This window comes from Sinocyclocheilus grahami, unplaced genomic scaffold, assembly GCF_001515645.1.
Source record: "Sinocyclocheilus grahami isolate Dianchi unplaced genomic scaffold, SAMN03320097.WGS_v1.1 scaffold188.1, whole genome shotgun sequence".
In the NCBI taxonomy this organism is placed as follows: domain Eukaryota; kingdom Metazoa; phylum Chordata; class Actinopteri; order Cypriniformes; family Cyprinidae; genus Sinocyclocheilus; species Sinocyclocheilus grahami.
The window spans coordinates 1,270,827-1,296,254 of record NW_015505367.1 but is presented as its reverse complement, the minus strand read 5'-3'; the positions used below and the strand labels follow the sequence as shown (position 1 = coordinate 1,296,254).

The 25,428-nt window shown below is 38.3% G+C and overlaps 1 protein-coding gene across 2 annotated transcripts in view; it reads right to left on the bottom strand.

Moving 5' to 3' along the window:
- Positions 1–272: 272 nt before the first annotated feature.
- Positions 273–25,428, bottom strand: part of LOC107594670 (netrin-G1-like) — a 101,056-nt gene continuing 75,900 nt past the window's right edge. For both annotated transcript variants that reach the window (XM_016284807.1, XM_016284806.1), the window contains 4 exons: positions 14,639–14,811; positions 7,609–7,635; positions 7,340–7,384; positions 273–1,352 (listed from right to left, as the gene is read on the bottom strand). In XM_016284807.1, coding sequence (XP_016140293.1) covers positions 1,102–1,352; positions 7,340–7,384; positions 7,609–7,635; positions 14,639–14,811 — 496 coding nt within the window. In that variant the 3' untranslated portion in view covers positions 273–1,101. The remainder of the gene's footprint in view (positions 1,353–7,339; positions 7,385–7,608; positions 7,636–14,638; positions 14,812–25,428) is intronic.

Sequence of the window (25,428 nt, the reverse complement as noted above, 5' to 3'; positions counted from 1 at the left end):
TTTTTCAGAACACTGACATAATAAAGCTGAACATGTCTTTCATCTATATCAGTTTTCGATTTTGAGTTTAAAGAACGTTTCTAGCCTTTTTACACCATTCTTAACAATTGTAATGTTTGGGAGAGTGCTAACCACTAAAGTCAATACACCTGCAATTTGTATGGTTGCTAAGAGCTTTGAAAACAAGCCTGAACTTCTGAGAACACATGAACAGAAATCACCTGTTATCTTTGACTATTCGCTTTCACGAAATGACAATAAAGTTATTTTTTCATCTTTAATTCACAAACATAGTTGGCTTCAAGCAACAAAGGATTTCTCACCAAAGCCATTTGGTGAAACCTTTCATACAGTTCGGTCGGTGAGAATGTAAACGTATGTTTTAAGCAAAAACGATTAGCAACTGAACAGGAATATTCAACTTCATCAGGGCAATAAAGGATCAACCCAAATTCTACAGGTTGTTGCAGCGATGCAAAAAGTCACGTTGCTGATCTGGGTCTTTCTTCTTGTTCTAATTCTCATTGCCATGAAAACATCCCAGTACAAAATGTCAACAGTTGTCTCTCATGTTACTGTATATTTGATCTTACACCAGCTCTGAATGATAATCTGGATCAATTCATGTGTGACATACATCATGGATCTTTTACATGACTTCACAGAGTTACAAGAAGAAGAGGGCGGGTCAGGAAAAGGTAAAGTGTGAGAAGTTTGACAACCAGTCGTGTTGGTGTGTGCATAAATTCAGGTGGCAGTCTACGAGTACATCTTGATTCATCTTCACATTGATGATTTGTCTCCAAAAAAATTGTATTGCAGTGTTTCTGCGCTCTTTCAACAAAGATGGTCATTAGTGTCAGCTTTTTTTTTATGTTGTTTTTTTTGTTGTAAATTTCCTCTTGCAGTTTTTCAGTTTATCCATCATCTCTGGCAATCTTTAATTGACGTAGAACTGAGTAGAAAACTTTACGGTTTCCTAAAAAGATGTTTCATTTTTTTTATCCCACCAGCATTTATTTTCAGTCGTCATGTGTCCTCTAACAGGAACTCATGATTGGAGCCCCCGTAGAGAATGTCTTTGGGGTGAAAGCGTTCCCCTCAGAGTGATGTAAGGCCCCGGGTGGCCAGTAGGGAGGGGATGAGAGATAGAAGAGCCAGCGGGAGAGTCTGGGCCGCGGGCGGGGGGCAGAGGGATGGCTGGCTGGATTGCAGATCCTCACAAGAGTCACCCTGGCACTGGGCCTTCTCACACAGTATGCCTCCGAAACCGGCCAGACACTGGCAGCGCTGGTGGTGGTGACACACGCCACCGTTCTGACAGCGCAGGAGCACGTTGTCACACACTCGAGCTGTGGGGAGCAGAGAAAAAGATAGGTGAACATGCATCGCTTCCCTCCCCCCGCCAGGAAACACTTTCCAGGAAAAAAAGTGCATCCATCAAGATGATCATCAGGTTGCGGTGTGTGTGATTGTTTATGATGGGCGCTGGCAAGAGGCTCAGCGGTGTCTTTTAAGGACACCACGGGGGATGTTAGTCCCACTGTAATATTGCAGAAGTGATATGATTAATCATAGAGTGAGAGGTGGGATTTGGGGCAGGAAATATATCTTTGTGTGACACATTTTTCAGTGTGTGTGACCAAATCAAAGACACCACTGCTGACTTTTATCAAATATCTGGCATGAAGCTACCACAGAAAGTCCAAATGCTGCCAACACAATCTCATGGCAATTCCTGAGTATTATACATTTTGGCAAATTGGTGGCTAATTAATCTGAATTTTACTACTTCATAATTCATTTTTTTCGGTCACACTTTATTTTAAGGTCCAATTCTCGCTATTAACAAACCATTAACTACGACTTTACCTCAATGAATTCCTAATTTGCTGCTTATTAATAGTTAGTAAGGTGGTTGTTAAATTTAGGTATTGGGTAGGATTAGGGATGTAGAATATGGTCTTGCAGAATATGTGTTTATTTAAGTACTAATAAACAGCCAATATGCTAATAATAGGCATGTTAACAAGCAACTTGTTAAAAGTGAGAATTGGTCCTTATACTAAAGTGTTGCCCCTTTTTTTTTTTTTGAAGGTTACAGCAAACTCAATCAACACCCATTGTTAAATGAACCGTTCAACAATGCTTTGACACTTCTGATGTTGGATCCATAATCTAATTATTGCAAAATGAAAAATAAGGCTTTTCCAACCCTTCAAATTTCAAGTTCAAATTTAAGACAAACAGGGAAGTGGTGTGCAATGAAATGTAAGTCATGGTGCCAATCCAGTCTGATTTGCTCTAATCTCCCTCCCCTTGACCTGTAAACAAGCTCTTTAGTGGAAAAAAGATGATTGCTATTGCATTGTACTAGCTTCCATTATTGAGGAAAATATTTGCTTTGGCAGGAGAGACAGGACTATTTGCTCAGAAACTGGGTGTAATTACATTCTGCTTTCTTCATTCAGATGGATTTCATCTTGGTCCTCTGAGAAGCAGGGACAGAACAAAACTAAATAAAATTTAGCAATGAGCAATAGTCCTACTAAAACCTCATTTAAACCAGCCAACTAGGTCTTAGCTGGTTTACGATGGTCTCCCAGAAGGTCAACCCAGAGTTTAACTGGTTTAGTTTTTTCGCTGACCCTCTAAAATCAGTCTAACCAGAGGTGTGTTTCCAATACATAAGATGTAACTTGCTGCTTAACTAACATTAATAACATTGCATTATTGGAGAAATGAACTAGCAAGTCATGGCTGTTTGTCTAAACTGCAGTAACTCTTCACAGTTGTTGTTCGAGCCATGTTGCTTCAATAATCAACAACTGTTGTTAATTACATCAAGCAGGCAGTGGAGTAATAACTTAATCAGTTCAAGATTGAATTCGTCAGATTATTGTTGTAAATCAACATGGCATCTGAGGAATACTTCGCTATTTGCTCTCCACTGTTTTGCTTTATTTCCTGTTGTTTTATCCAGTTGCAAGTTCTCTCTCACGTCATACTCCTGAGCTTCCCACGGTATTAAACCACTTATGCACATGCACACTCTTCGTTCTCTTGACAAACTAATAAAAGATGTAGAGTTTTGTACATATATAAAATGAAAAAATATAGATTGTACTACATGTTAGCTTGCTTATTTTGTTCACGAGCATGAGCTATTTAGGCCCACATGTTGAACTAACAAGAAAAAATGTTTCTAACCACAGATCTAGAGCTGCATTTCAAGTCACACAAGTTTTTGAGGCTGTTGATGCATGTTCATTGGAACTATGGAAACACTAAATCGTTAAACTGCAATATGTTGATAACGACAGAACTTTCGATCATACGTAGTTGGATAACTTTGGTTTCGGGAAACACCAAACACCCCCAGTCAGCGAGACCATAAATCACTAATGTAATCACAGTTAAAAGATGCTATTAGGCCCAACACAAGTGTGCACAATATAGCATGGCCACAAAAAGATTGCTAAATAAAACTTTATTTAGCAGAGATTTGACTCGTTTTATTATTTTCTCTCTGTTTTTCCATAGTTTAAATATAGACAGTTTTTCTGCACTATTACTGAAATTCTACTATTATACAAACAAACAGAAATGCATCACTTCAAAAGAGACACTTTTAAACATTTTAAGTGCTGAGGGCAGTTTTAACACTGAAATATCACTTTTTTAAATCATATCTTCCCACGAAAAGCCCATCTGGCATGGTTTAACTGGTGCTCAGATAAGCTCAGTGTCCGTTTTGAGCGACAACTCTGGAAAGATTTTGCTGGGATTTAAACTTTAAATCTCCAGGCTTGGAGTTTACTTTGTTCACTGTGTATGGGATTATCCAAATGCTGACAGGCCTCCAGAGGACCCTACAGAGCTATTGTCTTTCCATGAGCATCTGTACCCAAGATTAGATTCGAGCGAAGGGTGTGGTTCAAGTGTACCCAGAAGACAGACCCGCTGCTGCTGCTTCTTTGACTGCATCTTAATTCAAATATGTACATATGCACCGAGGGAGCATTGAACACACAGACACTCACGTCTGTCCCGGTCTTCATTTTCATCGTCAAAGACGTGCAAGGTCATCCGTCACATGTGGTGTACAGTGGTGTAGATTGCATTTGCACTTGTGTTGTGCTTTACCTTCTGACCTAAGAAAAAACGAGAGGTGTGAACCCTGGCCGAGGTTTGTCTCTCCCTGGGAGACATATGTGCTGTATCGCACCTTCGCCGCTTATGGTGACTTTTTCACACGCTAACAGAACAGGCAGCTCCTGAGTTGAGCAATAGTGACGCATGAATGCGACAGATCTATTCGTTCCCTGACAAGTCAGAGAAGAGGTTTTAGTGCTCCTTTTTGAGATGAACAATCTCAGAGTGGTGTACTATTATGGATGAGACTAAAGATCTTTTTTCAGTTTAGTGATAATGCTTTAGATTAGAAGTGAGTCATAAATCGGTAACTATGCAGGAAGTAATTCAGTACTACAGTAACACTTCAGTTACTACTGTCCTATTAACTAATATGGAAACAGGAATAACTAATTATAGCAAGTACTGAGATAGTTCTTAATTAGGTAATCAGTAATGTCTAAATGAGATTAAAGTAAACACAATATTAACAAGTCTTAGATGTGAACAATTTTCTGTTTTACTGTGAACATGGTCATAGAACGCACCATTAATTACTCCAGTGTTACGTAGTTAATCAGCAGGAACTACTAATGATCTGGAGCATTATTTTAAAGTGAAAAATTTGACAGTATATGGTCCAGTTCACTAGATGTTACTGCGGAGTAACTAGGTAACACTTGGATAATTAGTGGTGCATTCCATGACCATGTTCAAAGTTTTGGTCACATATCAGATATGTTAATGTTGTGGTTAATAATTAAATGAGCAATATCACACAAGTGCTGTAGGTAATCACAGCGTGCTGATATACAGCCATATTGCATGACTATGAGTGTGATATTGTGTTTATACAACAGTTTTATGGCATGACTGTGCAAATACATAGGAAACAATAACGGAGTGTCTTTAAAAACCCTCTTTTGTGCAGAACTACTTCCCAAGCCTCCATTACTAATTCAAAAACATCAATTCAATTCAGTAAACAGTCCAAAGGCAGCGCTCTGGTATACAGCATTGAAGTTACACAAAATATAATGTGATGGGCTTTTGCCCTCAGCCAAAACTGTATGCTCTGGAACAAATAATAAATTAATGAGACCAAAGACTGCCCATTAAATTGACCCAAAATGAATTATATCTCATGTTTAACCACTATAGAGACATCAGAACCAGCTGAAAATTGCAGAAGAACTGGCTGAGGTAAGGCTGCTCTCGGTGGGTTTATGAGCACTGAACGCCCGCTGACACCCTGGAGCTCACATGGAGCTCCAAAAACATCGAAGCAAATTTTCAATAGACATTATCTTTATTAACAAACCACATATTTGAAGTCTATACAAGTAAATTCTTGCCTAAAAACTACACTGTTGAAACTACATTCTGTGACCGTATTATTTGTAAAATTATAATGGATTTGGGCATCTGCCATGACACTCGCTGTGAGAAATACTGCAAGCGGTTTTTATACATGATACAAATGGTGAAACGGTTCTGAATTCTGATATCACTAGAATATTGCACTCTTGTTGTATAACTGTTGCATAATTGGTAATATTTAAAAATTGATCATAGATATTTACTAGTTTGTATATGAGTTTAATTCAGTAATTACTGATTACCTAATATGGAACTATCCCTGCCTTACATTTGCTATTACTTAATCCAGTTTCCATTTTAGTTAATAGTTTTAAGTAGCTTAAGTGTTACTGTAGTACAACTAACTCATTGGTCCTGCATTGTATTGCCTACAGTAGATCAGTGGTTCTCAGCCGGTTTGGTTTCAAGGCCCAGTTGTTTTTAAAATTTGGACATTAAGTCACCAATGCAGTACCGAAATTGTCCATTGTTCAAAAGTAAACAATTTTCTTTTCTAGTTAGGGATCATTTTTTTATTTTCACTGTTAAATGTAATCTTTAACTAATCTCAACGTAACTATCCACTTAACATACTGTAAATTATTATTGATTGTAGTTTTTGTTTTATTTTTGACAAAATAGTATATACTGTATACATCTATTTATCTAGCTATCTGAACAAGGCACATTTCTACAGTTAGTTGAATTTTATTTAGCATTGTTCTTTCCCCCCCTTGCAGAACAGAACAGACCTGTAAGACATTTTCAGGCTGTTACCCACCATTTGAAAACCACTATTTTAGAATAAAATAAAGATAACAGGATATGGTGCCTTCTGCTCATCATCTACAAGCTATTTTACTGTAAGTTCCCATATATTATACACTGTATTTTTTCTATTGATTATCAGCATTTACTACACTCTAACTCATTAACAAATGTCAGTGTCCAGTGCACATATTTTGCAGCACTCTTTTCTACCCTGTGTATCTCTTTTTTTATGGTCTGAGTGATGGTTTCTCCACTGTATTCGTCTGCTTGAGATATTATTCTCAATCAAGTCTTTGAAATCTGTGTACATAAACCTATCTTTTTTCCTCACATTCACTCTTCTTTTCCATGAAGAGGCCAGGCACAAGAAAACAGATACTTGAAACTAATTACATCTGAGAGGTTATTAGAAGAGCCTGATATCAGGGAGGTCATCATTAAACACTACTGTCCGCTGGCTGCTTACTAAACGAAGGTTTGGATCTAGAAGATGTAAGGTGTTAAACAACCAGACAGATTCTCACAATCCTCTGTTTTGTTCTGCTTCTGGTCCTGACAGAAAAGAGACCACTCTCTATCACTCACAATCAGCAGGAGAGCTGAAAATTAGAAGCCTTCAGTTTTTTCAATCCTCTTCTCTTAAAAACCCCATGAAATCAAAATTTATTTTAGTTCATTGCTAAGCTTTGAGACCATCTACATATATGCTAGTGACAAAATACATTTTAGCAGCCTCTGACTAGCATTAGAAACTATCAAATCACAGTTCATAGCCATGATGGGTTTTTGAATATGACAACGTTAAAATTTTTTTCATGTTATTGTTTTCTAATTCTAAACATATCGTTGTCATCAACACCCTAACAACAAACTAACCGCAGACAATGAGTCACTCAAAACTGTTTCTTGGACAGTCTTTTGAGATTTGAGGCTGGACTGAAATCGTAGAGGAGATCAAAGTAGACAAACAAAGGTGCTTTGTTAGTATGAGGGTTTGGATCCTCAAGCTGGAAAAAAAAATGTCTGTGGTTGGATGTTTTACAGGCATTAATGAGATGATTTCTGAAAGTCTTACCTTGATTTCGGTTTGCTGCTCCAAGAGAAGAAGCATTCGGTCGAACTTGATGAAATGAAAAATATTAATTTTAATCAAAATATTTCTTGGCTTGTTTAGTATTATTCATTAATCCAGTGTTATTCTACTGGGTTTCAGTCACTTTTATCACCAGACCTTGAATTAGTATGTTTAAATATTTGAAAGAATTCTGTTTTACATATTAAATATTCATATCTATATAAATACAATACAAATGATGTTCATTATACCATGAGTGAAAAACTCACCAGAGGTGCCAAGATTATTCAGGATACCTGGGGTAAAAAAGAAAGAACTAGCATGAATTAAACTACATTTACAGAAGCTTTTTAAAAAGTCAGATACATATGTGATAACCTTGCTTCACAGCTTCATGTTTTCAGTGAGGACATCAGATATGGAGGAAAAACATAATCAAACCAGCTCATATGATTCTGGCCACTCTCTGATTGTAATGAGCAGTTCTGTGTGCCACAGTATCATCACTGGCAATTACAAAACTGGGTTGAAAACTGTTGTTTGTTTCAAAAAGCACATTTGCATTGGCAGGGATCAACAATGAGTGTTTTTTTTTTCTTGACCTTTTGGGCTAGTAGTTCCTATCTATATGTATGAATTTATACAAAATATATTTTTAATTAAACAGGGCTGAAAATCAAGGACAGTCGTAAATTATGGTATACATGGCAAAACATTACATTTAGACTAAATGTAAACTATAATGAATGTTTCATCACATTATGAAACAACACAAATGGCAGTATGTGGGATTTTTTTAAACCTGGGAGTTTCCAGGTGTGTATTTAGGCCTACTCGTTGACTGTTTTTCTTCTACTACCCACTCCAACATTTAGAATAAATACAAATGTTAATTTTGTGATTAAATGCATTCGCACAGTTTGCATTTGTCTACAAAATGAATTGTGTAGCTCTTTCTTTTAACTGCTAGAGTACATGCGGCCTGCCAGAGTGTTTTATGTTATTTATTATTCATTAATCAGCAGTGCTGTTAGTTAGCATACATTTTAATAAATGATTGAACTTTTCTATCCATCAGTTTATTTTTTATATTATTATTGTGACAGGCCTGACATTTCAATCTATTGCACCTACGTGCTGCTCTCCAGTCAGTCTATAGGACACTGTTCAAAGAATAACGGCACTGAATATCTCAGCATGCAATTCCTTCAGAACCACAGACCACTGAGGTGCTTTACACTCTGTGATATTTTGTATTATAGTTTCCAGGTTTTTTAGTAAAATGCTTAACCTAGCAACAGCGACTGACAGATATTTTATCGCCACATTATGTTTAGCCCCAAAAGAGTTCAGACTCAGACGTGGTTGTATTCTCGCGTTCAACTCTTACGGCACATCATAGACCTCATTACAGCGTTAGCGACTCAAAGCTAATTGGGAATTCTGCTCACCTGAGCTATGAATGACAAGTCTGGAAAACAGGCAGAAGTGGACAGCTGGTAGATGAGCTCAGTGTGCATTGATTAAACCAAAACACATCTTATTTATCACAAAAGTACCGAACACACATAATTCTTCGCTTCTCAAGCACCTGTTCTTTCCACATGGGACACAACAAGCGCACAGAATTGAAAATCCTCTTCTGCAAACATAAGATCAAGATCTTATGGTTCTGCCTGGTTAAGGCTGCCACATACACATTATAAGAATTTCATGCATTTTTGCTGTTTATATGAAGAATGCATCTGTATGCAATGCTAATGTGACATTTGTGCATAAACGAATACGATCAATTCCACAAAACTATATACTGTAGTACACAGAGCATAAATTCATGAATTTCATGAAATTAAATTGGCATCTTTTCAGTTCATGAGCTGGAATTTCAACTGAATTTGTCACATCCCGCTAGATGTTGAATTGGAATTTGAATTGGAATGACAGGAAGAGAAAATTACAGAACTGCAATACAAAGAAACTTAATGTAGTTAAGTTTACTTGACTAATGAAAGAGAGAACTTCTTAAGTTTCATGTGGTTTGAATTTATCTTGAAACTATTCAGTTCTGTCATCGCTTGTTATGATGTGGAATTTGCAACTGCTCATTATAATCAGAAAGTTATAGAGACTGTCCAGAACCTCGTTTGATTTTTTTTTCTCCCCCTGCATATCTTATGTCCTCACAGAAAAGTAAGTCCCACTGGAATGTAAATAAAGCATATACCATCCACCATCTGTATATATTATAAACGACCAAACAGGAAATAATATATACAGTATATAGTCACAAGTCAGAATATATAAATGAAAATTATGAATATACAGAACTAAATCTGAATATGTAAGTCTGGATATATAGTTAAATTTGTGTATATATACATAAATATGTACAAATATGTATATACAAATAGGAATCTATATTTAATATCTCTATATTATAGAATTATTATTATATATTATATATTTACATTTTTAGTGAAATTACCCATAAACAGGATCATACACATAACATATCTGTATGTTATTTTCATTAACAATAATAACATTAATTGTAATTGTTATTAATGTTAATGAAAATAACATGCAAGTTATGTATATGATCACAAAAATCAGTGTTGGGAAGGTTACTTTGGAAATAAATAGGTTACAGATTACAAGTTACCCTATTTAAAATGTAATTAGTAGTGTAACTATTTTAATTACTTATTAAAGTAATGTAACTAATTAAATAGGATTACTTTTTGATTACCTTTCTAAATTTCTAATGAATGTTTTCAACTGTTAATCATTTAAAAACATTTAAACCAGGCAGGGTTAACCTTGGGACTCAACACTGAATACTCTCAGACACTTGAATTAAGATTATAAAAAATTACATTTTAAAGCACAGTCACCACAAAATCAGTCTTTAGCACCTCTTCTTACTTTGAGACAGTTCCGAGGTTAAATATAGACTGAAAATCATAAGATATAGTTTAGCAGTTATGATACTGTTTTTGAAATCAATTCTTTGCATAGCTATGACAGGAAACACTGGCATCTAACAAAAACAGTTGAGTTAGAAAAAACATTTCAACTTAAAAAATAAAGCATATACATAAACCCAAATATGAAATAAAACAGTTATCGAATAAGCAAGTGTCCTATTTTGTGTCCTAAACTCCTGAAACATTGGTGTCTCATATTTTAGAGAAGTCAATGCAATTTGGGAATGAAATCAAATAAATCTGTGTATGTTTGTTTGTGTGTGTGTGAAAATATTAAGATCTAATCCCCTTTGTAATCACTAACATTTTCATAAGTAACTAATTTAATTACACATTTTACAGTTACATTTATTTTGTAATTAAATTACGTAATTCCGTTACATGTAACACTGACAAAAATACACTGAGAAATTTCTCTGAATATACTGTGTGTATATATATATATATATATAGTCCCCTTCATAAATTTTAAATGCAATGTAAAAAATCCAATTTAAACTTAGGAAATAAATTGGACACATTCTCAATCCTCCACCAAGATGATTAGCATTTTGTTGCGTCAAAAAATGAACCATAACCCATTAGTTAACTCAAACCCAGTGTAACCAAAAACTTGTCCCTTTCCAGCCTTGTTTTATACATAGAGAAATCTCCTCTACTGTGTCTGGCAGTACGGTGCTGGTGTAAAGGCACAGCAGGACACTTTCACTCTCTCTCAGAATGTTCCCTCCTGACTCTCTAAGCCCATCCCAACAGTCAAAGACATGGATTTCATTTCCTGCTGAATTATTAGACGGGAGGTCAGCCATATATCTGCATGAGCAGTGTCCTGCATACCATGAATCTTAACATAGAGATAAATTGCCCTTGTGATCACAGCAGAAGACTTGATGACAGATGAAAGCTATTACAGCTCGATTAAATTCTGCACTTTCAGCAAATTTATCTTTATGTGAGAGCCATATGTTTCATAACCTCACATGTAATACGAGCAGCGTAGGAGAAGTGGCATGTCACTGCGATCGTGCTCATTTGCGAGAAGGGAAACGATGCAACAATCGAGGACTATTGATTTCACCAAACCTGCAGGGGCATAATGTTATTTTGATTTCATATGCAAGCCTGTTGCATTGTGGATTTCTTGCCAAAACAGGTGCTAATATTGCTTTTGATATAGGTGGTCCTTGGTTTCCTCTGTTGGGCACAGATGTGTCCTGGTATTGGGTTTTTAATAACTGGTTGTCAGTCTGAGCTTTGCCCCTGCATTATGAGGGCCTTCATAATGGGGGGGGGGGAAAAAGGCTAGAGCGATATTAAAGGCTTTCAAAAGCATGTATACTCATACACAACCGCCTACACACTCACACAAAAGCACTTCAGGTGCACTGAATCTAATATTGCCATAAAAGATCACGCATGCATCACTGCAGTGTTGAGAATGCAGAAAAGAACATTCATAAACCGAAATGTCGCTGCCGCATTCCTCCTTGCGATGCAGCATCTGGTAAAACGTCCTTTGCTTGGGACTGCATAAGTATATGGCTTGTGCTTGATGGCAGTGACTAAGTTTTGAGTGGACCTGCACTGAGGGGGCCAGAGAGTTCTCCTCTCACCATCTGGACAGGGCCGAGCCTCTCGCTGTCCCTGAGCTACAGTTACTGACTTCATTAGATTTATTAGGGCAATGAGCCCCCTGCCTTGGGTTGAGAACTTGACAGATGTGCCACTACTCAATGCCAAGATGAAGCTAAAGAAGAGGATGACTTCTGGCTTTCACAGGTTGGGAGAAGCACAAACAAGGTAATAACAGAAGATTTTAGAGTTTATTTCAGGGGTGTCTGAGGAGGCAAGAGTGGCAGTGCAGGTGAGGAAATAATTGACAGACATGCAGAAAAACAAATATATTATAGACATTTTTTAAGTAAGTCTAACGCTTAACAAAACTGCATTTACAGTATCATTACTACTTACTAACACAATTATCACAGTATCACTTTATCACAATTTAAAGTTACTATATTATTGAAATAATGTAAAGTGTTACATTACTAAAATAACAATTACTAAGATGAAAATAAATATACTTTAAAATTTAATTTATTTATGTGATGACAAAGCTGAAAGCTATCTTTTATTAACAATATAAAAAACAGTTGTGCTGCTTAATATTTTTGTGGAAACAGTGATTTATTTAGGATTCTCTGATTAACTGAAATTTAAAAAACACCATTTAACTGAACTGTAAGTTTCAGAGAATGACGCATTAATGTTTGAACATGTCTTTAATGTGCATGTTTACTTAATTAAATGTTTGTTATTATCTGTAGGCTACCTCCTAATTTCCAGCAGGATTATTAGTTAGCTAAAAGTAAAACGTCTCAGGTCACGTATGTAACCATGGTTGCTCGAGGGAACGAGACGATGCGTCGGAGAATGCTTCGGGAATGCCTTCTGTGAACACGGTCTGAATCACATGTGAAATCAGTCCAATAGCTGAGCGAGACATCACAGGCGGGTGACGTCATAACCAGGAAGCTATAAAAGCACGTGCGGCGGAGCCGCCGCCAGCTTCAGGAATAAAGCAAGCGCTGGCAGGGATGCTGGAAGTATGGCACAGAGACGCAGCATCTCGTTCCCTCGAGGAACCATGGTTACATATGTAACCTGAGATGTTCCTCTTCAGGAACTCGAGCTGCGTCGGAGTACGCTTCGGGAACGAGAATGCCCACGCCACCAGACTTTCAAATCTCTGCCTGTGGAAGCCTGTACAGCCAGGGCGAGAGAACAGAAGAGCCAGGAGTGACTTGCATATCTAGACCGTAGAACCTGACGGAGGTAATGGGCGTGGACCAACCCGCAGCATTGCAGATGTCCTGCATAGAAACACATGCTAAAAAAGCGTTTGAGGCCGCCACACTTCGAGTGGAGTGAGCCTTGACCCCTAGTGGCGAGGGGAGATCAGAGGACTCATAAGAGATGGAGATGGCATCCACTATCCACCGACTGAGGGTCTGTTTCGTTGCTGGAAGACCTCTCTTATGGGGACCATTGCAAACAAGCAGCTCGTCCGTCCTCCTCCACAGGGCAGCTCTGTGGACGCATGCGTCCAGTGCTCACACTGGACACATACAATTAAGCTTCTGCTGGTCTGGCTCCCTGAAGGGAGGAGGACTGAAGGCCTGGAGTACGATAGGCTGCGGTGCAGACGAGGGGACTTTAGGGACATACCCCACTCAAGGTTACAGAAACGCTTTGACCAGACCGGGCACAAAGTAAAGATAGGAAGGATAGGGCCTGCAAATCCCCAACTCTCTTAAGAGAAGATATCGCCAGAAGAAAGGTAGTCTTTATTGTGAGGTGGCGATCAGAAATCTCCTCAATTGGCTCGAACGGAGGCTTACAGAGAGCTTCTAGCACCACTGCCATGTCCCACGTGGGGACGCGAGATCATACAAGAGGCCTCAGCCTCAGCACACCGCGGTGGAAACGTGTAACCAGAGGGTGTCTTCACACTGACTGGCCACCAAGAGAGGGGCATGGTAGGCCGCAATGGCCGCCACGTAGACCTTCAGGGTGGAGTGGGTTAACCCTGTAGAGAAACGGGCCTGCAGGAAATCCAGTATTGTACCGACTGGGTAGTTAGCTGGGTCGAGCTGGTGGTCTCTACATCAGGAAGTGAAAAGTTTCCACTTCAAGGCGTACAGTTTCCTCATGGAGGGAGCTCTGGATTGGAGGATGGTCTCAACAACCTGTGAAATGGACTGATTTCACATGTGATTCAGAGCATGGTCACAGAAGGCGTTCCCGAAGCGTTCTCCGATGCAGCTCGAGTTCATGAAGAGGAACTGAGAACTAAGTCAAACTAAAACCCACCTTTTTAAAATAATTATTACAACTATTTTAGCTTGTTATCAAGGCAACATTTCTTGAAGTACTAAAACAACTAAAACTAAATATTTATAAAAAAACTACTAAAAAGAACAAATTTACTAAAAACTTAAACACAAGATATAAAAGTACAACTCTAATTCAAAATATTCACAAAACATATAATAGTATATCAGTAATACTAAAATAACACTGATTTCAGAAACCTGCCATTTGCCACTAGTTATACATTTTTTGGAGCTGTAGGAAAACCTGAGTTTCTGTAATATGTGCTGCCTACAGGTTTATTGTCGGTCCTTTTTTTGTTGCTCTCAAAGTAAAATGTCATTTTGAACACGACTGAAAAGGTCACGTTTCGGTGCTTGATGGAGCACTATGCTTTCCCATGAGTCATGTCGAGAAGGAGATGGCAGGATGTACTCACAGATATTGGCAGTACCCTTGGGGATGGGCAGATAGGAGCCCATGCTCCAGGCTCGGCCCTGGTAGTGTCTCTTGCAGCGTGCGCAATCCGGCCCCGTAGTATTGTGCTCGCACTCGCACCCCAGCTTCCCTTTGTCAAAAACACAGCTGTTGGCATGCAGATTGCACTTGCACCTAGCAGGATGAAGAACAAAACATCATAACAAACGGGAAATGTCAGCCCAGGCTACTGTTGCTATGTTGGTGGCACGAACAAAGAACCAGCCGCAATGTTTGACGTCTTATCCGAAACGTAATATTAATTTCTTTTGCGATGCGTTCGGAGCCTCTTTGTGGCATATCCATTACAAACTCCAACCTTTAACGTTGGCCTCCCATGATGCTGCAGAAGAGAGCTTCATTATGCCATTAAAAACAGAGCTCATTTGAGTGTGCCCCTGCGGAGATACTGAATAGAAGCGTGGGTCACATCTGTGAGACAAAAGCAGAATGAAAGCCTCTCAGTGGTTGGGCTTTAACATTGAAAAAAGGGAAAGAATAAAAGAAGTGGAAAGTCTATCGACACTAACAGCACCTCTTCAAAGTTCCTCTGATGTCTGCTGGGAAAGAGATTTTGACAGAGTCACTGTTGTTTCAGAGTGTTTAGAGAGCATTAAATGCAAGAGGAAATCATGAGTTGTGAAGTCTATGTCAAAACAAGGATGCTTTCCATGAATTTTATTTTACTGGAAGATGCATGCAGTGACTTTTCAAAGCTGTAACTAAAACAAAGATTACTGGAGTACATTTTACACGGAGATACTGTTCCTGAATTTCATGTTTAACTCATTGTTTGTGAAATTTACTAGCAATTTGTGAGTGAAACTTGTTTCTTTTTTTTAGTGCATGTGTAGTTATTCATCCTAATTTCCTAGTTAAAGCGGAGAAAGCTTCAGAGACACTTGGGCGATTGTGGATGATTATCTTAGCTGCCACTCGAGATGAGTGGTCTCACTTTCCATATCTACTCTAAATATAATTTGCAGTCATTGATTTTGCCAGGAGACAAAAGGTTACAACCGAGTTGTGCACTTCTGACCTCCGCCTCCCTGTGAGATGGGCAGCGGTTAATGAGATCATTGAGCATTCAGGATATGCTACACCTCTCTGGAGGGTTTGTGTTCGGTATGATATCAAGGCAGTATTTGTTTTTCTGCAACGCGTTCGAGGGAGGACTTTTGCTCTTTGGAGAACCGCGGCGGTGAGGATACGTGGCTGCCTCCTGCTGTGAACCTGAGACAGACGTGTTACAGAAATACATCCATTCCAATTGACTTTCTACTTTTCGTGACATTGCGCGTAAATGATTAATAACTGCGGGAAAACAGTGGAACAAAACCTCTAATTTCAGCTTTCATGATGGTCTATTTAATGTCAAATGGAGCTACAGTAAGTGCTTTCGTCGGCATTGACTTTGATGGACCCATTCAATATCGTCATTCAGTTCGACGATTTTTTCAATAGAGCATTCGGTATTATTATGCAGTGTATGCTTTGGCATTAATACAAATAGGCTACTTTCCAATTTCAGCATTACGGAATTGCACGTATTCATCACCTCTCTGGAGTATCATAAAGGGTAGTCAATTAAATCTCCTCCATATCTCTAATCTGTGGATGTATCTAACCGTCCTTCATCCAGATAGTAAAATTCCCTAAAGTGGTGTGCTTTGAGATCTGACCCTCGGGTTAATTAAAAACCAGTCGAAACTGGATCATCAAGCCGATGTCACGAAGTTCAGTGTATCTGCGGAGCAGCAGCGAGGGACGTGATGCTTTTGCCGTTGGCATTGTCATATTGAAATTGGAGGGACCATTGAATATCATTCGGTGGGTGCCGCTGGGAGAACGCCTGGCACGGCAAGCGTTTGAGCTGGCAGAAAGATGAAAATCCATTTAATAATTCTTTATTGGCCTTTTTTCTTCTCGCTCTCCCACAGTGTGCTTTGGCCATTATCTAAGAGTGGCACCACTCGGTGACTCATTTAACTCCACTCTCCTCCTTCCTATGGCTCAGGGCATTATACTGAGCGGCATTGTCTGTGAGGTGTAGTTCATAACACATATTCATGAATTTTGGCCACAAAGGGGCTTCTTTTCACTATTCAAATAAATCTGAGAAATGGTTTTGAATAAGAATAATATACCCTGCTTTTTTAACGTTTTAACAGAAAACGTGTGTGGCTTACGTTATGAAATCTTATGATGCAATGCAGTCTAAACGTTAGCCCTCACACAGAGGCGTCTATACTCCCATGCCCCATTACTATTAAACATAGCAACGTCTGAAATATATTGCTTGTCTTCAGAGGAAGTAGAAAGCAGACTTTCATGTCAGTTCCTCTTGTTATGTTTCATCCTGACCTTGGTTTCTCCTGGAATGTGTTTTCCTTCAGAAGCCTCTCCCATTTTCTGTTTTCTCTATGGTTGAGTTCCCTTTACCTCAATGCACAGTATTTGTGAGACCACCCACAATTAAAAATACATCCTTTGCAATTGCTATATTTAATGAAATTACATATTTAAATTATTGTAAAACTCTGTTATAGTCCCAATCAGGATGTGATATAGGAAATTTGACTATGTAAGCTCCACTTGATCTAATAGTTTATAGTTTTATGTTTGTGCTTTCCTTTTTATTATGCTCTATGTCTCATAAAAATAATTCCAGTGTGGGAAAACAAATAAGAAACTACTGTGTGGCAATTTCTCCATTATTGTTATTGTGCTTGAACACCATCATTTTACTGCTGAATAGAATGCATGTTATCTTGTATTTTTATTACTCAATGGCCTCTGCAAATGAGACTAAATTAAAGAGTTATTTTCAAGTTGATTTGTATCACAGGCTTATCACAGTCCTGCTGTTTACTATCAATTGTCAACCTTATTTTATATTGTTATATATTTTATATTGTTGGCATTGCAAATGGCCAAGGCTATGAAGGCTGTAATGTGAAGTCATATCTGGCAAAGCTAATTGTTCAAAGATGAGATCATAATATGTAAGTTAAAGTTGGAATTTTTTACCTCGTTAAAAAGTTTGGCCCAAAGAAGAAATTATTAGTACTTTTTTTTAAAATTATAAATATATATTATAATAAAAGCTGTTTTATTTTACATGAAGCTGGTCACCTCATTGGAAGATCACATGACCCCTCCCTAATGTGTATTGTGAGCTGTGACGTAAAAATGTCATGGTAAAACATCTATTATAAAATACTAATTTATATGTTGTTTGCAAAAAATGACTTGGCTAACTTTAAATGGCAGCCAGTGCTCAGACGCTTTTTACCTGCAAAAGTGTGCAATTTAACTGCCTACACCAAATAAATTAAAATAATTTCTGGGAAACGTGTAATTAACTACATAACTACATTTGTTGAAAAATGCTTGCCTTTTTTTGTTTATTAATTAAATTAGTTTATTAATGCCATTCATCAAACTTTATTGTTTAGAATTTTGAAACGTTTTCTTTTTAAGTTTTAAGAGTTCATATTTTAATTTATTTGAATTAAATATATTACATATTCTGAATTCAGAATATTGATCATTTAATGAGACATTGGTCATGCAATTTAAACGAGGACTGAAAATTGACTAAAACTGAATGATATATATATTTTACAGTAATCACAGTAATATTCCATCACTGCATATGTGTACATTAAACTCATACCTGAAGCAAGTAGAAATTAAATATTTATAAGAGATCTTAGAAGAATTTTGAGCATGTCCAGCAAGTAAACTTTACCAGTATCTGTGAGAGTCATGGTTTTACTCATGCTGTTTGACCCCTGGAAACTTTTTTCACCTTCTGGCCTTGAGGATTAGAGAGTCTTAGATGTCTTTGTAGTGTGAAGCAGACTTGGACTCCAAATGTAAACTCTAGTGGAGGCACAGAGACATCTGACAGCCATCTCATCAAAAAGGAAGGTGAGAGAACGCCGTAGCTGTCCTTCTTCCTGAACTTCACAGATGTAGCTGAAGGTTCGCTCGCTTTTGTATGTCAACCAACCTTAGTTACTGGAAAACCTGCCTGGCTCTTGACATCTGCCCTAACAGCTTTGTTGAGGGACAACTGTGATGTGACCCGTATCAAGAGGAGAAGTAAACACAACACAAGTGAAGATGTGAGAAGAGGAAATAAATTAGCCGAATGAAAAGGAACAAATTTAAAAGTTGGAGTCTCGATAACAAAATTGCTGAAGAATTTTTTTTCCATCAATGATAATGAATTAGGGAGCCTGTAAGAGGAAACGGTGGTTAAAAAAAAATAATTGTCAAATTAAAACATGAAAAGACGAAAAATCATATTTCAATGAAGTTGTGTGTTTTTACTTCCTCTTCATATTATTACCATTACCCATTTTGCAGTAGATTTGTGACCAAATGCAAGTTTTTTAGGGAACACAAAAAGTTTTGCAAATAAATGCAAAAGCATTGAAAAATTATTTTCTGTGTTTCAAACAATCCAATCAAAGTCAATAATGTTGACCCACTTTGAGCTGCTTGAGCTGAAGCTGAACACTGAATGAACAAAGTAAACTGATCAGTGCTCACCCAAATGCATGCTTCACATATGAGAATAATCAGATATAGGCCCTATAAGAAACACAATATTTTATTTTGCTTCTGCACAAAATTACACAAATGCATCAAATTTCAACTATGTGCTAGTAGTTTGTATGTGTAGGCACGTTGTGAATGTGCTCTTTCCTTAACAACGCACTAAAACAGACAGTGAATAACTAAAACAGAGAATTAAACATAACAGCAAGGGAAAAATAACGCTGTTATTTTGAACATTACATTTTTGTATCTAAAACACATCAGTGTTTTAGATATGTGGAGTAAAAATTATAGTTTATATATAAAAATAAAAAAATAGACCCTTGGTGTAAGTGTCACGTTCGTTACTGTGAGGGAGCGCGGAGTGAGAAACGAGGAGACGCGGAGTACATCAACAAGAAGACTTTAATTATCCAACACAAGGGAACCAGGAAAACACACGTAGCAGGAGAGGTTTACATATACAATACCGGATAAAGGAAGACAGGGCAGACTACACTTTAAATACTGGAGCAAATTAAGATAATTAACAAAACACAGCTTGAAACAAATGATGAACTAATCAGGGAACATAATGGGAACAGGAAGGACCAAATAAGGGAAAAAGGAAACACAAAACAGGTCCATAACCCTGACATAACTTCCCCCTCCCGGAAGGCGCGTCCCACGCCGTAACAATTCCACCGGGGGGGCGGGGGTGCCCTGGAGGCTGGTGCAGGACTGGGACACGGGGAATACCTCCAGGGTGGATCAGGCAGTCCAGGGTGCCATTGCGGAGCAGGAAGACTAGGAAGCCATGGCGGAGCAGGCAGACTAGGAGGCCATGGCCATGACGGAGCAGGGAGCTCGAGGAGCATGGCCTCGGCACTCGGCCCGGCCTCCACAGATGGACCCCTACTACCCCTGCAAAAAATCCTTGGGGAGAATATAGACTTTAGAGGCCCTCCGTAGGCCTAACTCGGGAACTGTCCCTGGACTTGACGTGGGGACTGGAGCCCTCTTTGGGCTGGACAAGGGGACTGGAGCCCTCCTTGGGTTAAATTCGGGGACTGGATCCCTCACTGGGCCAAACTCGGGCACAGGAGCCCTCACTGGGCTAAACTCGGGGACAGGGGCCCTCACTGGGCTAAACTCAGGGACTGGGGCCCTCTCTGGGCTAGACTCGGGGACTGGAGCCTTCTCTGGACAAACTCGGGCACTGGGACCCTCTCTGGGCTAAATCTCTCGACTCTGGTCAGGGGATAGAGCTGATACTGGAGTGAACTCAGGGGCTGGAGCCGACACTGGAGCAAGCTCTGGGGGTGCTCTCGGGCAAGGAAGAGGGCCGTGAGCCATTATTTTCTCCTCATCCACCTCTTTTTGTTACGGGTGAATAGGGCATCCAGTGGTCACGACGTCGTGGCGGCCGGCAGGCTTGACTGATGAACGGCCGGCAGACTTGACTTAGCGGCGACTTCCATGGTCGCGGGGGAAAGAATGGGAAAACAAAAGATTGTTCAAAATGAAACCAAAACACGGGAGAAGGGGCACCGCTTACTGATTCTGTTTTGGTCCGGTATTCTGTCATGTTCGCCACTGCGAGGGAGCGCGGAGCGAGGAACGAGGAGACGTGGAGTACATAAACAGGAAGACTTGTTTTGAATTAATTATACTAATAATTTTCATTGATTATAATTATAACTCACTATACAATCGAAATGCAAAATGTTGGGTTATTTTGATTAAGTAAAAATAACAACAACAACAAATACAGCTAACTAACACGATAAAACACAATAAAAACATGATAACAATGAAAAACATGATTTTTTTGAAAATTAAAAAAATTGAGTTATCTGTTTTTGCAAACAAACTCTTCATATAGTCATTTATACATTCTGTAAAAATTCTTCTTGGCCCAGGTAGGGAGGTTATCTTACCCCACCAGTGGGGGTAAAATGATCTTTCAATCTTTTGTGCCATAGCAACTAAATTAGCAAATTTATAAATATGCACAATGTCATTTTACTCTGACTGACTTAAAGCATAAATTCAATGCTAAATTATGTTGTGATAATTTACTCACCCCCATGTCATCCAAGATGTTCATGTCTTTCTTTCTTCAGTTGAAAAGAAATGAGGGTTTTTGAGGAAAACATTCCAGGATTTTTCTCCATATGGTGGACTTGAATTGGGACTTTTAACCACAAATGCTTGTCTTGCACTAGCTCTGCATCCATGACTTGGAAAGGTCATGCGTGACGTAGGCGGAAGTACCGACCCAGTGTTTACAAGTATGGAGAAGGAGGACCATTCAAAAGTTGTATGTTGAATTACACATATTTATATTTCTGTCATGACAACTCTCGGAGGGATTGGCATGGTAAAGTACATGACAATATTAATGTATTTGGTCTTCGTGGAATAGATATGCTACGCTGCTGCTGCGGCAGAGCATGTACCTAGACTTGCTACTGCCAATACATCCACAACATGCTGCTTTGAGCATGTAAGAAATACTGCTGTTGCAAATATAACATACATGAAATAACCCCATATAGCATACATGAATCACCTCGTTGCAGATCTATACAGGTGGAGATGGGGAAGGTGGAGGGTTTCTGAAGCCCGCAGGAAACTGCTACAGCAAGCACTACTCATATATTTGAATGTTGAGCAGTGAGCTCATTGTCTACCAATACAGGAGAGAACCAATCAGCTGTGCCATGTGATAATGATGTCGTTAGGTTAGATTGAGTTAGACCTATTGGACTGCGCCATCTAGACTTTAATGCCAGAACTCTGTACATCTTTGTGTAAGTTTATTGTTTAAAATGGTCCGTTCGTGTGTTTAAATCTTTTGAAACCTAAAAGATTTCTTCCACTAGGAAAAAACTTGACCTTTCCAATGTGATTACGTAATGCGTGAAGTCCTGGACACACATCGCAGAGCTAGTGCAAGGCATTTGTAGTTGAAAAGTATACAAACTTGTATTTTTTTTTTAAATGACAGATGGTTTCGCTAGATAAGACCCATTTCCTCAGCTGGGATTGTGTAAAGCCCTTTGAAGCTGCACTGAAACTGCAATTTAGACCTTCAACCCCTTGGTCCCTGTTGAAGTCCACTATATGGAGAAAAATACTGGAATGTTTTCCTCAAAAATCTGAATTTCTTTTCAACTGAAGAAAGAAAGACATGAACATCTTGGATAACATGGGGGTGAGTAAATTATCAGGAATTATGACAGGATGATAACATTTCAATTAAATTTACAGGGTTTGGTCCTCAAAAAAAGTGTAAACATAATACTATATTATGACCATGAACACAAGACTGAGGTCAGCTACTATGTCTAGCTACAACCCGGAATATAACAGCAGCTCTAGTGAAATACTTTGAGCCTAGCCTATGTTATCCCTTTATTCAGTTTTGCATGATACTATAAGCAGCAATGCACAAGTCTCACAATTGTATTTTGACATGCCCTGTGCCTTGGGTGTATTGAAACTTCAATAATGACGCTAAAAGTCATAGCCAAACAATTTGCCATTGTGATGTTGTTGAAATGAGAATTCCTATTAGGACTGACTGACTCTGTGCGGTGGCCAATTTCCTCACTTGTCTGGGTGGAATGTAATACATCTCAGGCAAATTGTTTGTGTCTCACCTCAAAATGTAGTTGACCCTGGAGGGGCTCTCCAGATTTCCGGGGAAATATTAGGAATTCATCACAGCGTAATTCCCCTACTCCGATTATTCCACTGCGGCCAAATCCGATTAGAATTTGTGGCACTCTGGTTGGCATTGCTGAGAGCTACGCCTGCAATTTGTTTCAACGACAGGCCCTATTATGGAGCATTTACTCTGATCTGCATGAATATTATGCTAATAAGGGACTCTGTCCCATCCTCGCTTTGATCAAACACAACCTCTCCCTCATCTTCAAAGCTGCTTAGATAAACAGTGAAGTGGGGACACAGCATATGTGGAAGTATGTGATAAAGTGCTATGATTATTGATAAGTATAGCGACGGAACGGTTTCTGGAAAATGGGGAATTAAATGGTGCATAAATATAATAGAAATGATTGACATTACTGTGCTTTTCAATCTAATTTGATCAGCATATGCGTCTGTGTTTATATTCACGTTAGTTCTGTTATAAAAGAAAATGTGCATAATGTTGGCTCCAAAGCAACTGGGATAAATTAATAATGTAGTGTTATTTTTGAGAGTGCAAAATGTTGATATTCAAGTTTACTGCAGTGCCTCAAGGGAGAGTTTATATTGATGTTATTTTTTCCCCCCCAGTTGCTCGTTTATTATTGATGACTGCAGGAAAGCTTCTCATTAGGCATAATTAAATATCTTAGATGTGAATCAGAAATGATTGGCAGGGAACATGGTCAGTTGTGACAAACATCTGCACTCAAAAGCTCAGTCTATGACTTTCAAATCAAGCCTCATGCGAATAGAGCAATTTGCCGTTTAACAATCTGAATTGCCATTCTGAATTGCACTTCGAAGAGTTCACGATGGCATGTTATCATTGACTGACACCTTCTGAATTAAATATTACATGCAATATAAAACTAATTCAGTGTTTATGAATTAAATTGTGAAACTCTGTGATTGTTGATAGTTTCTAAAAAAAACATTTCTGAAATGGTTTCATATCCACTATGGTTTTGCATCAGTATGAGTTCAAGAACATGATCATGCATATTTAAATTGGGATGAAAAAATTGCAATGGCCTAAAAATATATTTTATTGAATATGAGATAATCCTAAAAGTGGAGTGCTATGGAAAGGGATCTTGAAGGCAGTTTTTAGATCACGAGTCCTTGCATGGCCTGTTTTCATAGGTATATAGGTATATATTCACCTAAAGATGAAAGTTCTGTTATAATTTATTGACCCCCCATGTCATTCCAAAACTGTATGACTTTCTTTGTTTTATGGAAAACAGAAGGTAAATTCTGAAGATTGTGCTGGTTGCTCTTTTCTATATGCACTTACAATAATTGAGACGATTTTTTTAAACTTCAAAAAGGAATCAAAATATCACAGAAAGTGTTCATACTACTCATGCACTATATTCAAAGTCTAGAAGTATGACTTTTCACAATACACATTGGGCCAGGTGCTAGTCTGTTTTTGTGCCATTACATAATGCCCCAAAAAGCATGTATTAACCCATTTTGCGGCTGTGTTTTTAGTAGGTTGCCCCTGATTATTGTGCATTGTCAGTAGATCACCCGCAGAACTTTCCACTCTCATTGGCACTTTTATGGGATTGCGGTATCACGCTAATTTTAGTATAATATATTTGGGCAATGATAAAGTTTACATTTTGCAACTGTATAAGCAATCAAGCATTTGCTGTATTATATATATTGTCATAAATGAGTATACTTATTAGGGCTGTCAAAAAAAATTTGAATTTCGAAAATTCGTCTAATTTAAAATAAAAATCCCCATTCGAATGCAAAAACGTTGCATTCGAATTTTAGGTGTGCATCAGGCAGCCTTATTAGCGGCGCACGAGATGCGATGACGACATAAGTGTTATTGCATTTAAGGCTTTTGTTAGCCTATCCAGTTGAATCCACTAGATGTGGCGCTGCTACGTTGTTCATTCAAAATATTGCGGGGAAAAAAGAACATCAATGTGGAGATGATGTTGTTTACGTCAAAACCGAAACCAAGCCGTTCACACAGAACGCATATTTATCACATTTTCTAGAGGGACGTCTATCACCATTGCACTCGCGTCTGGCACAAGAGAGCCGCATGTTTAGAAAGCCATGTAAAATTAATGTGAGTTCAACTTTTTAAAAACGTGACTCAAGACTTTATGGTGGTTTTTCCCCATCCCATTGCATCAAAAGTTTTTAAATGAAGAAAGTACTCTTTGTGATTGCTTTCGGTCCTTTGTATTAAACTATACATACATTTAATGATTCTGTTTTGTTTCTAATTGTTTAAGCAAATTTAATTATATAAGGTTTATAAACATTATTTTAAACATGATGTACTTTTTTCAAACATAGTAGTGTTATTTTATTATGCTTTGAAGAAACGTGCATAATATTTTATTCAATACATCCTCTTGTGGCCTCAGGAGAGAAGCCAAAACTCCCCCCCCCCCCCCCCCCCCCCCCATCACCCTTTCTCTATTAATATAACATATAATATTA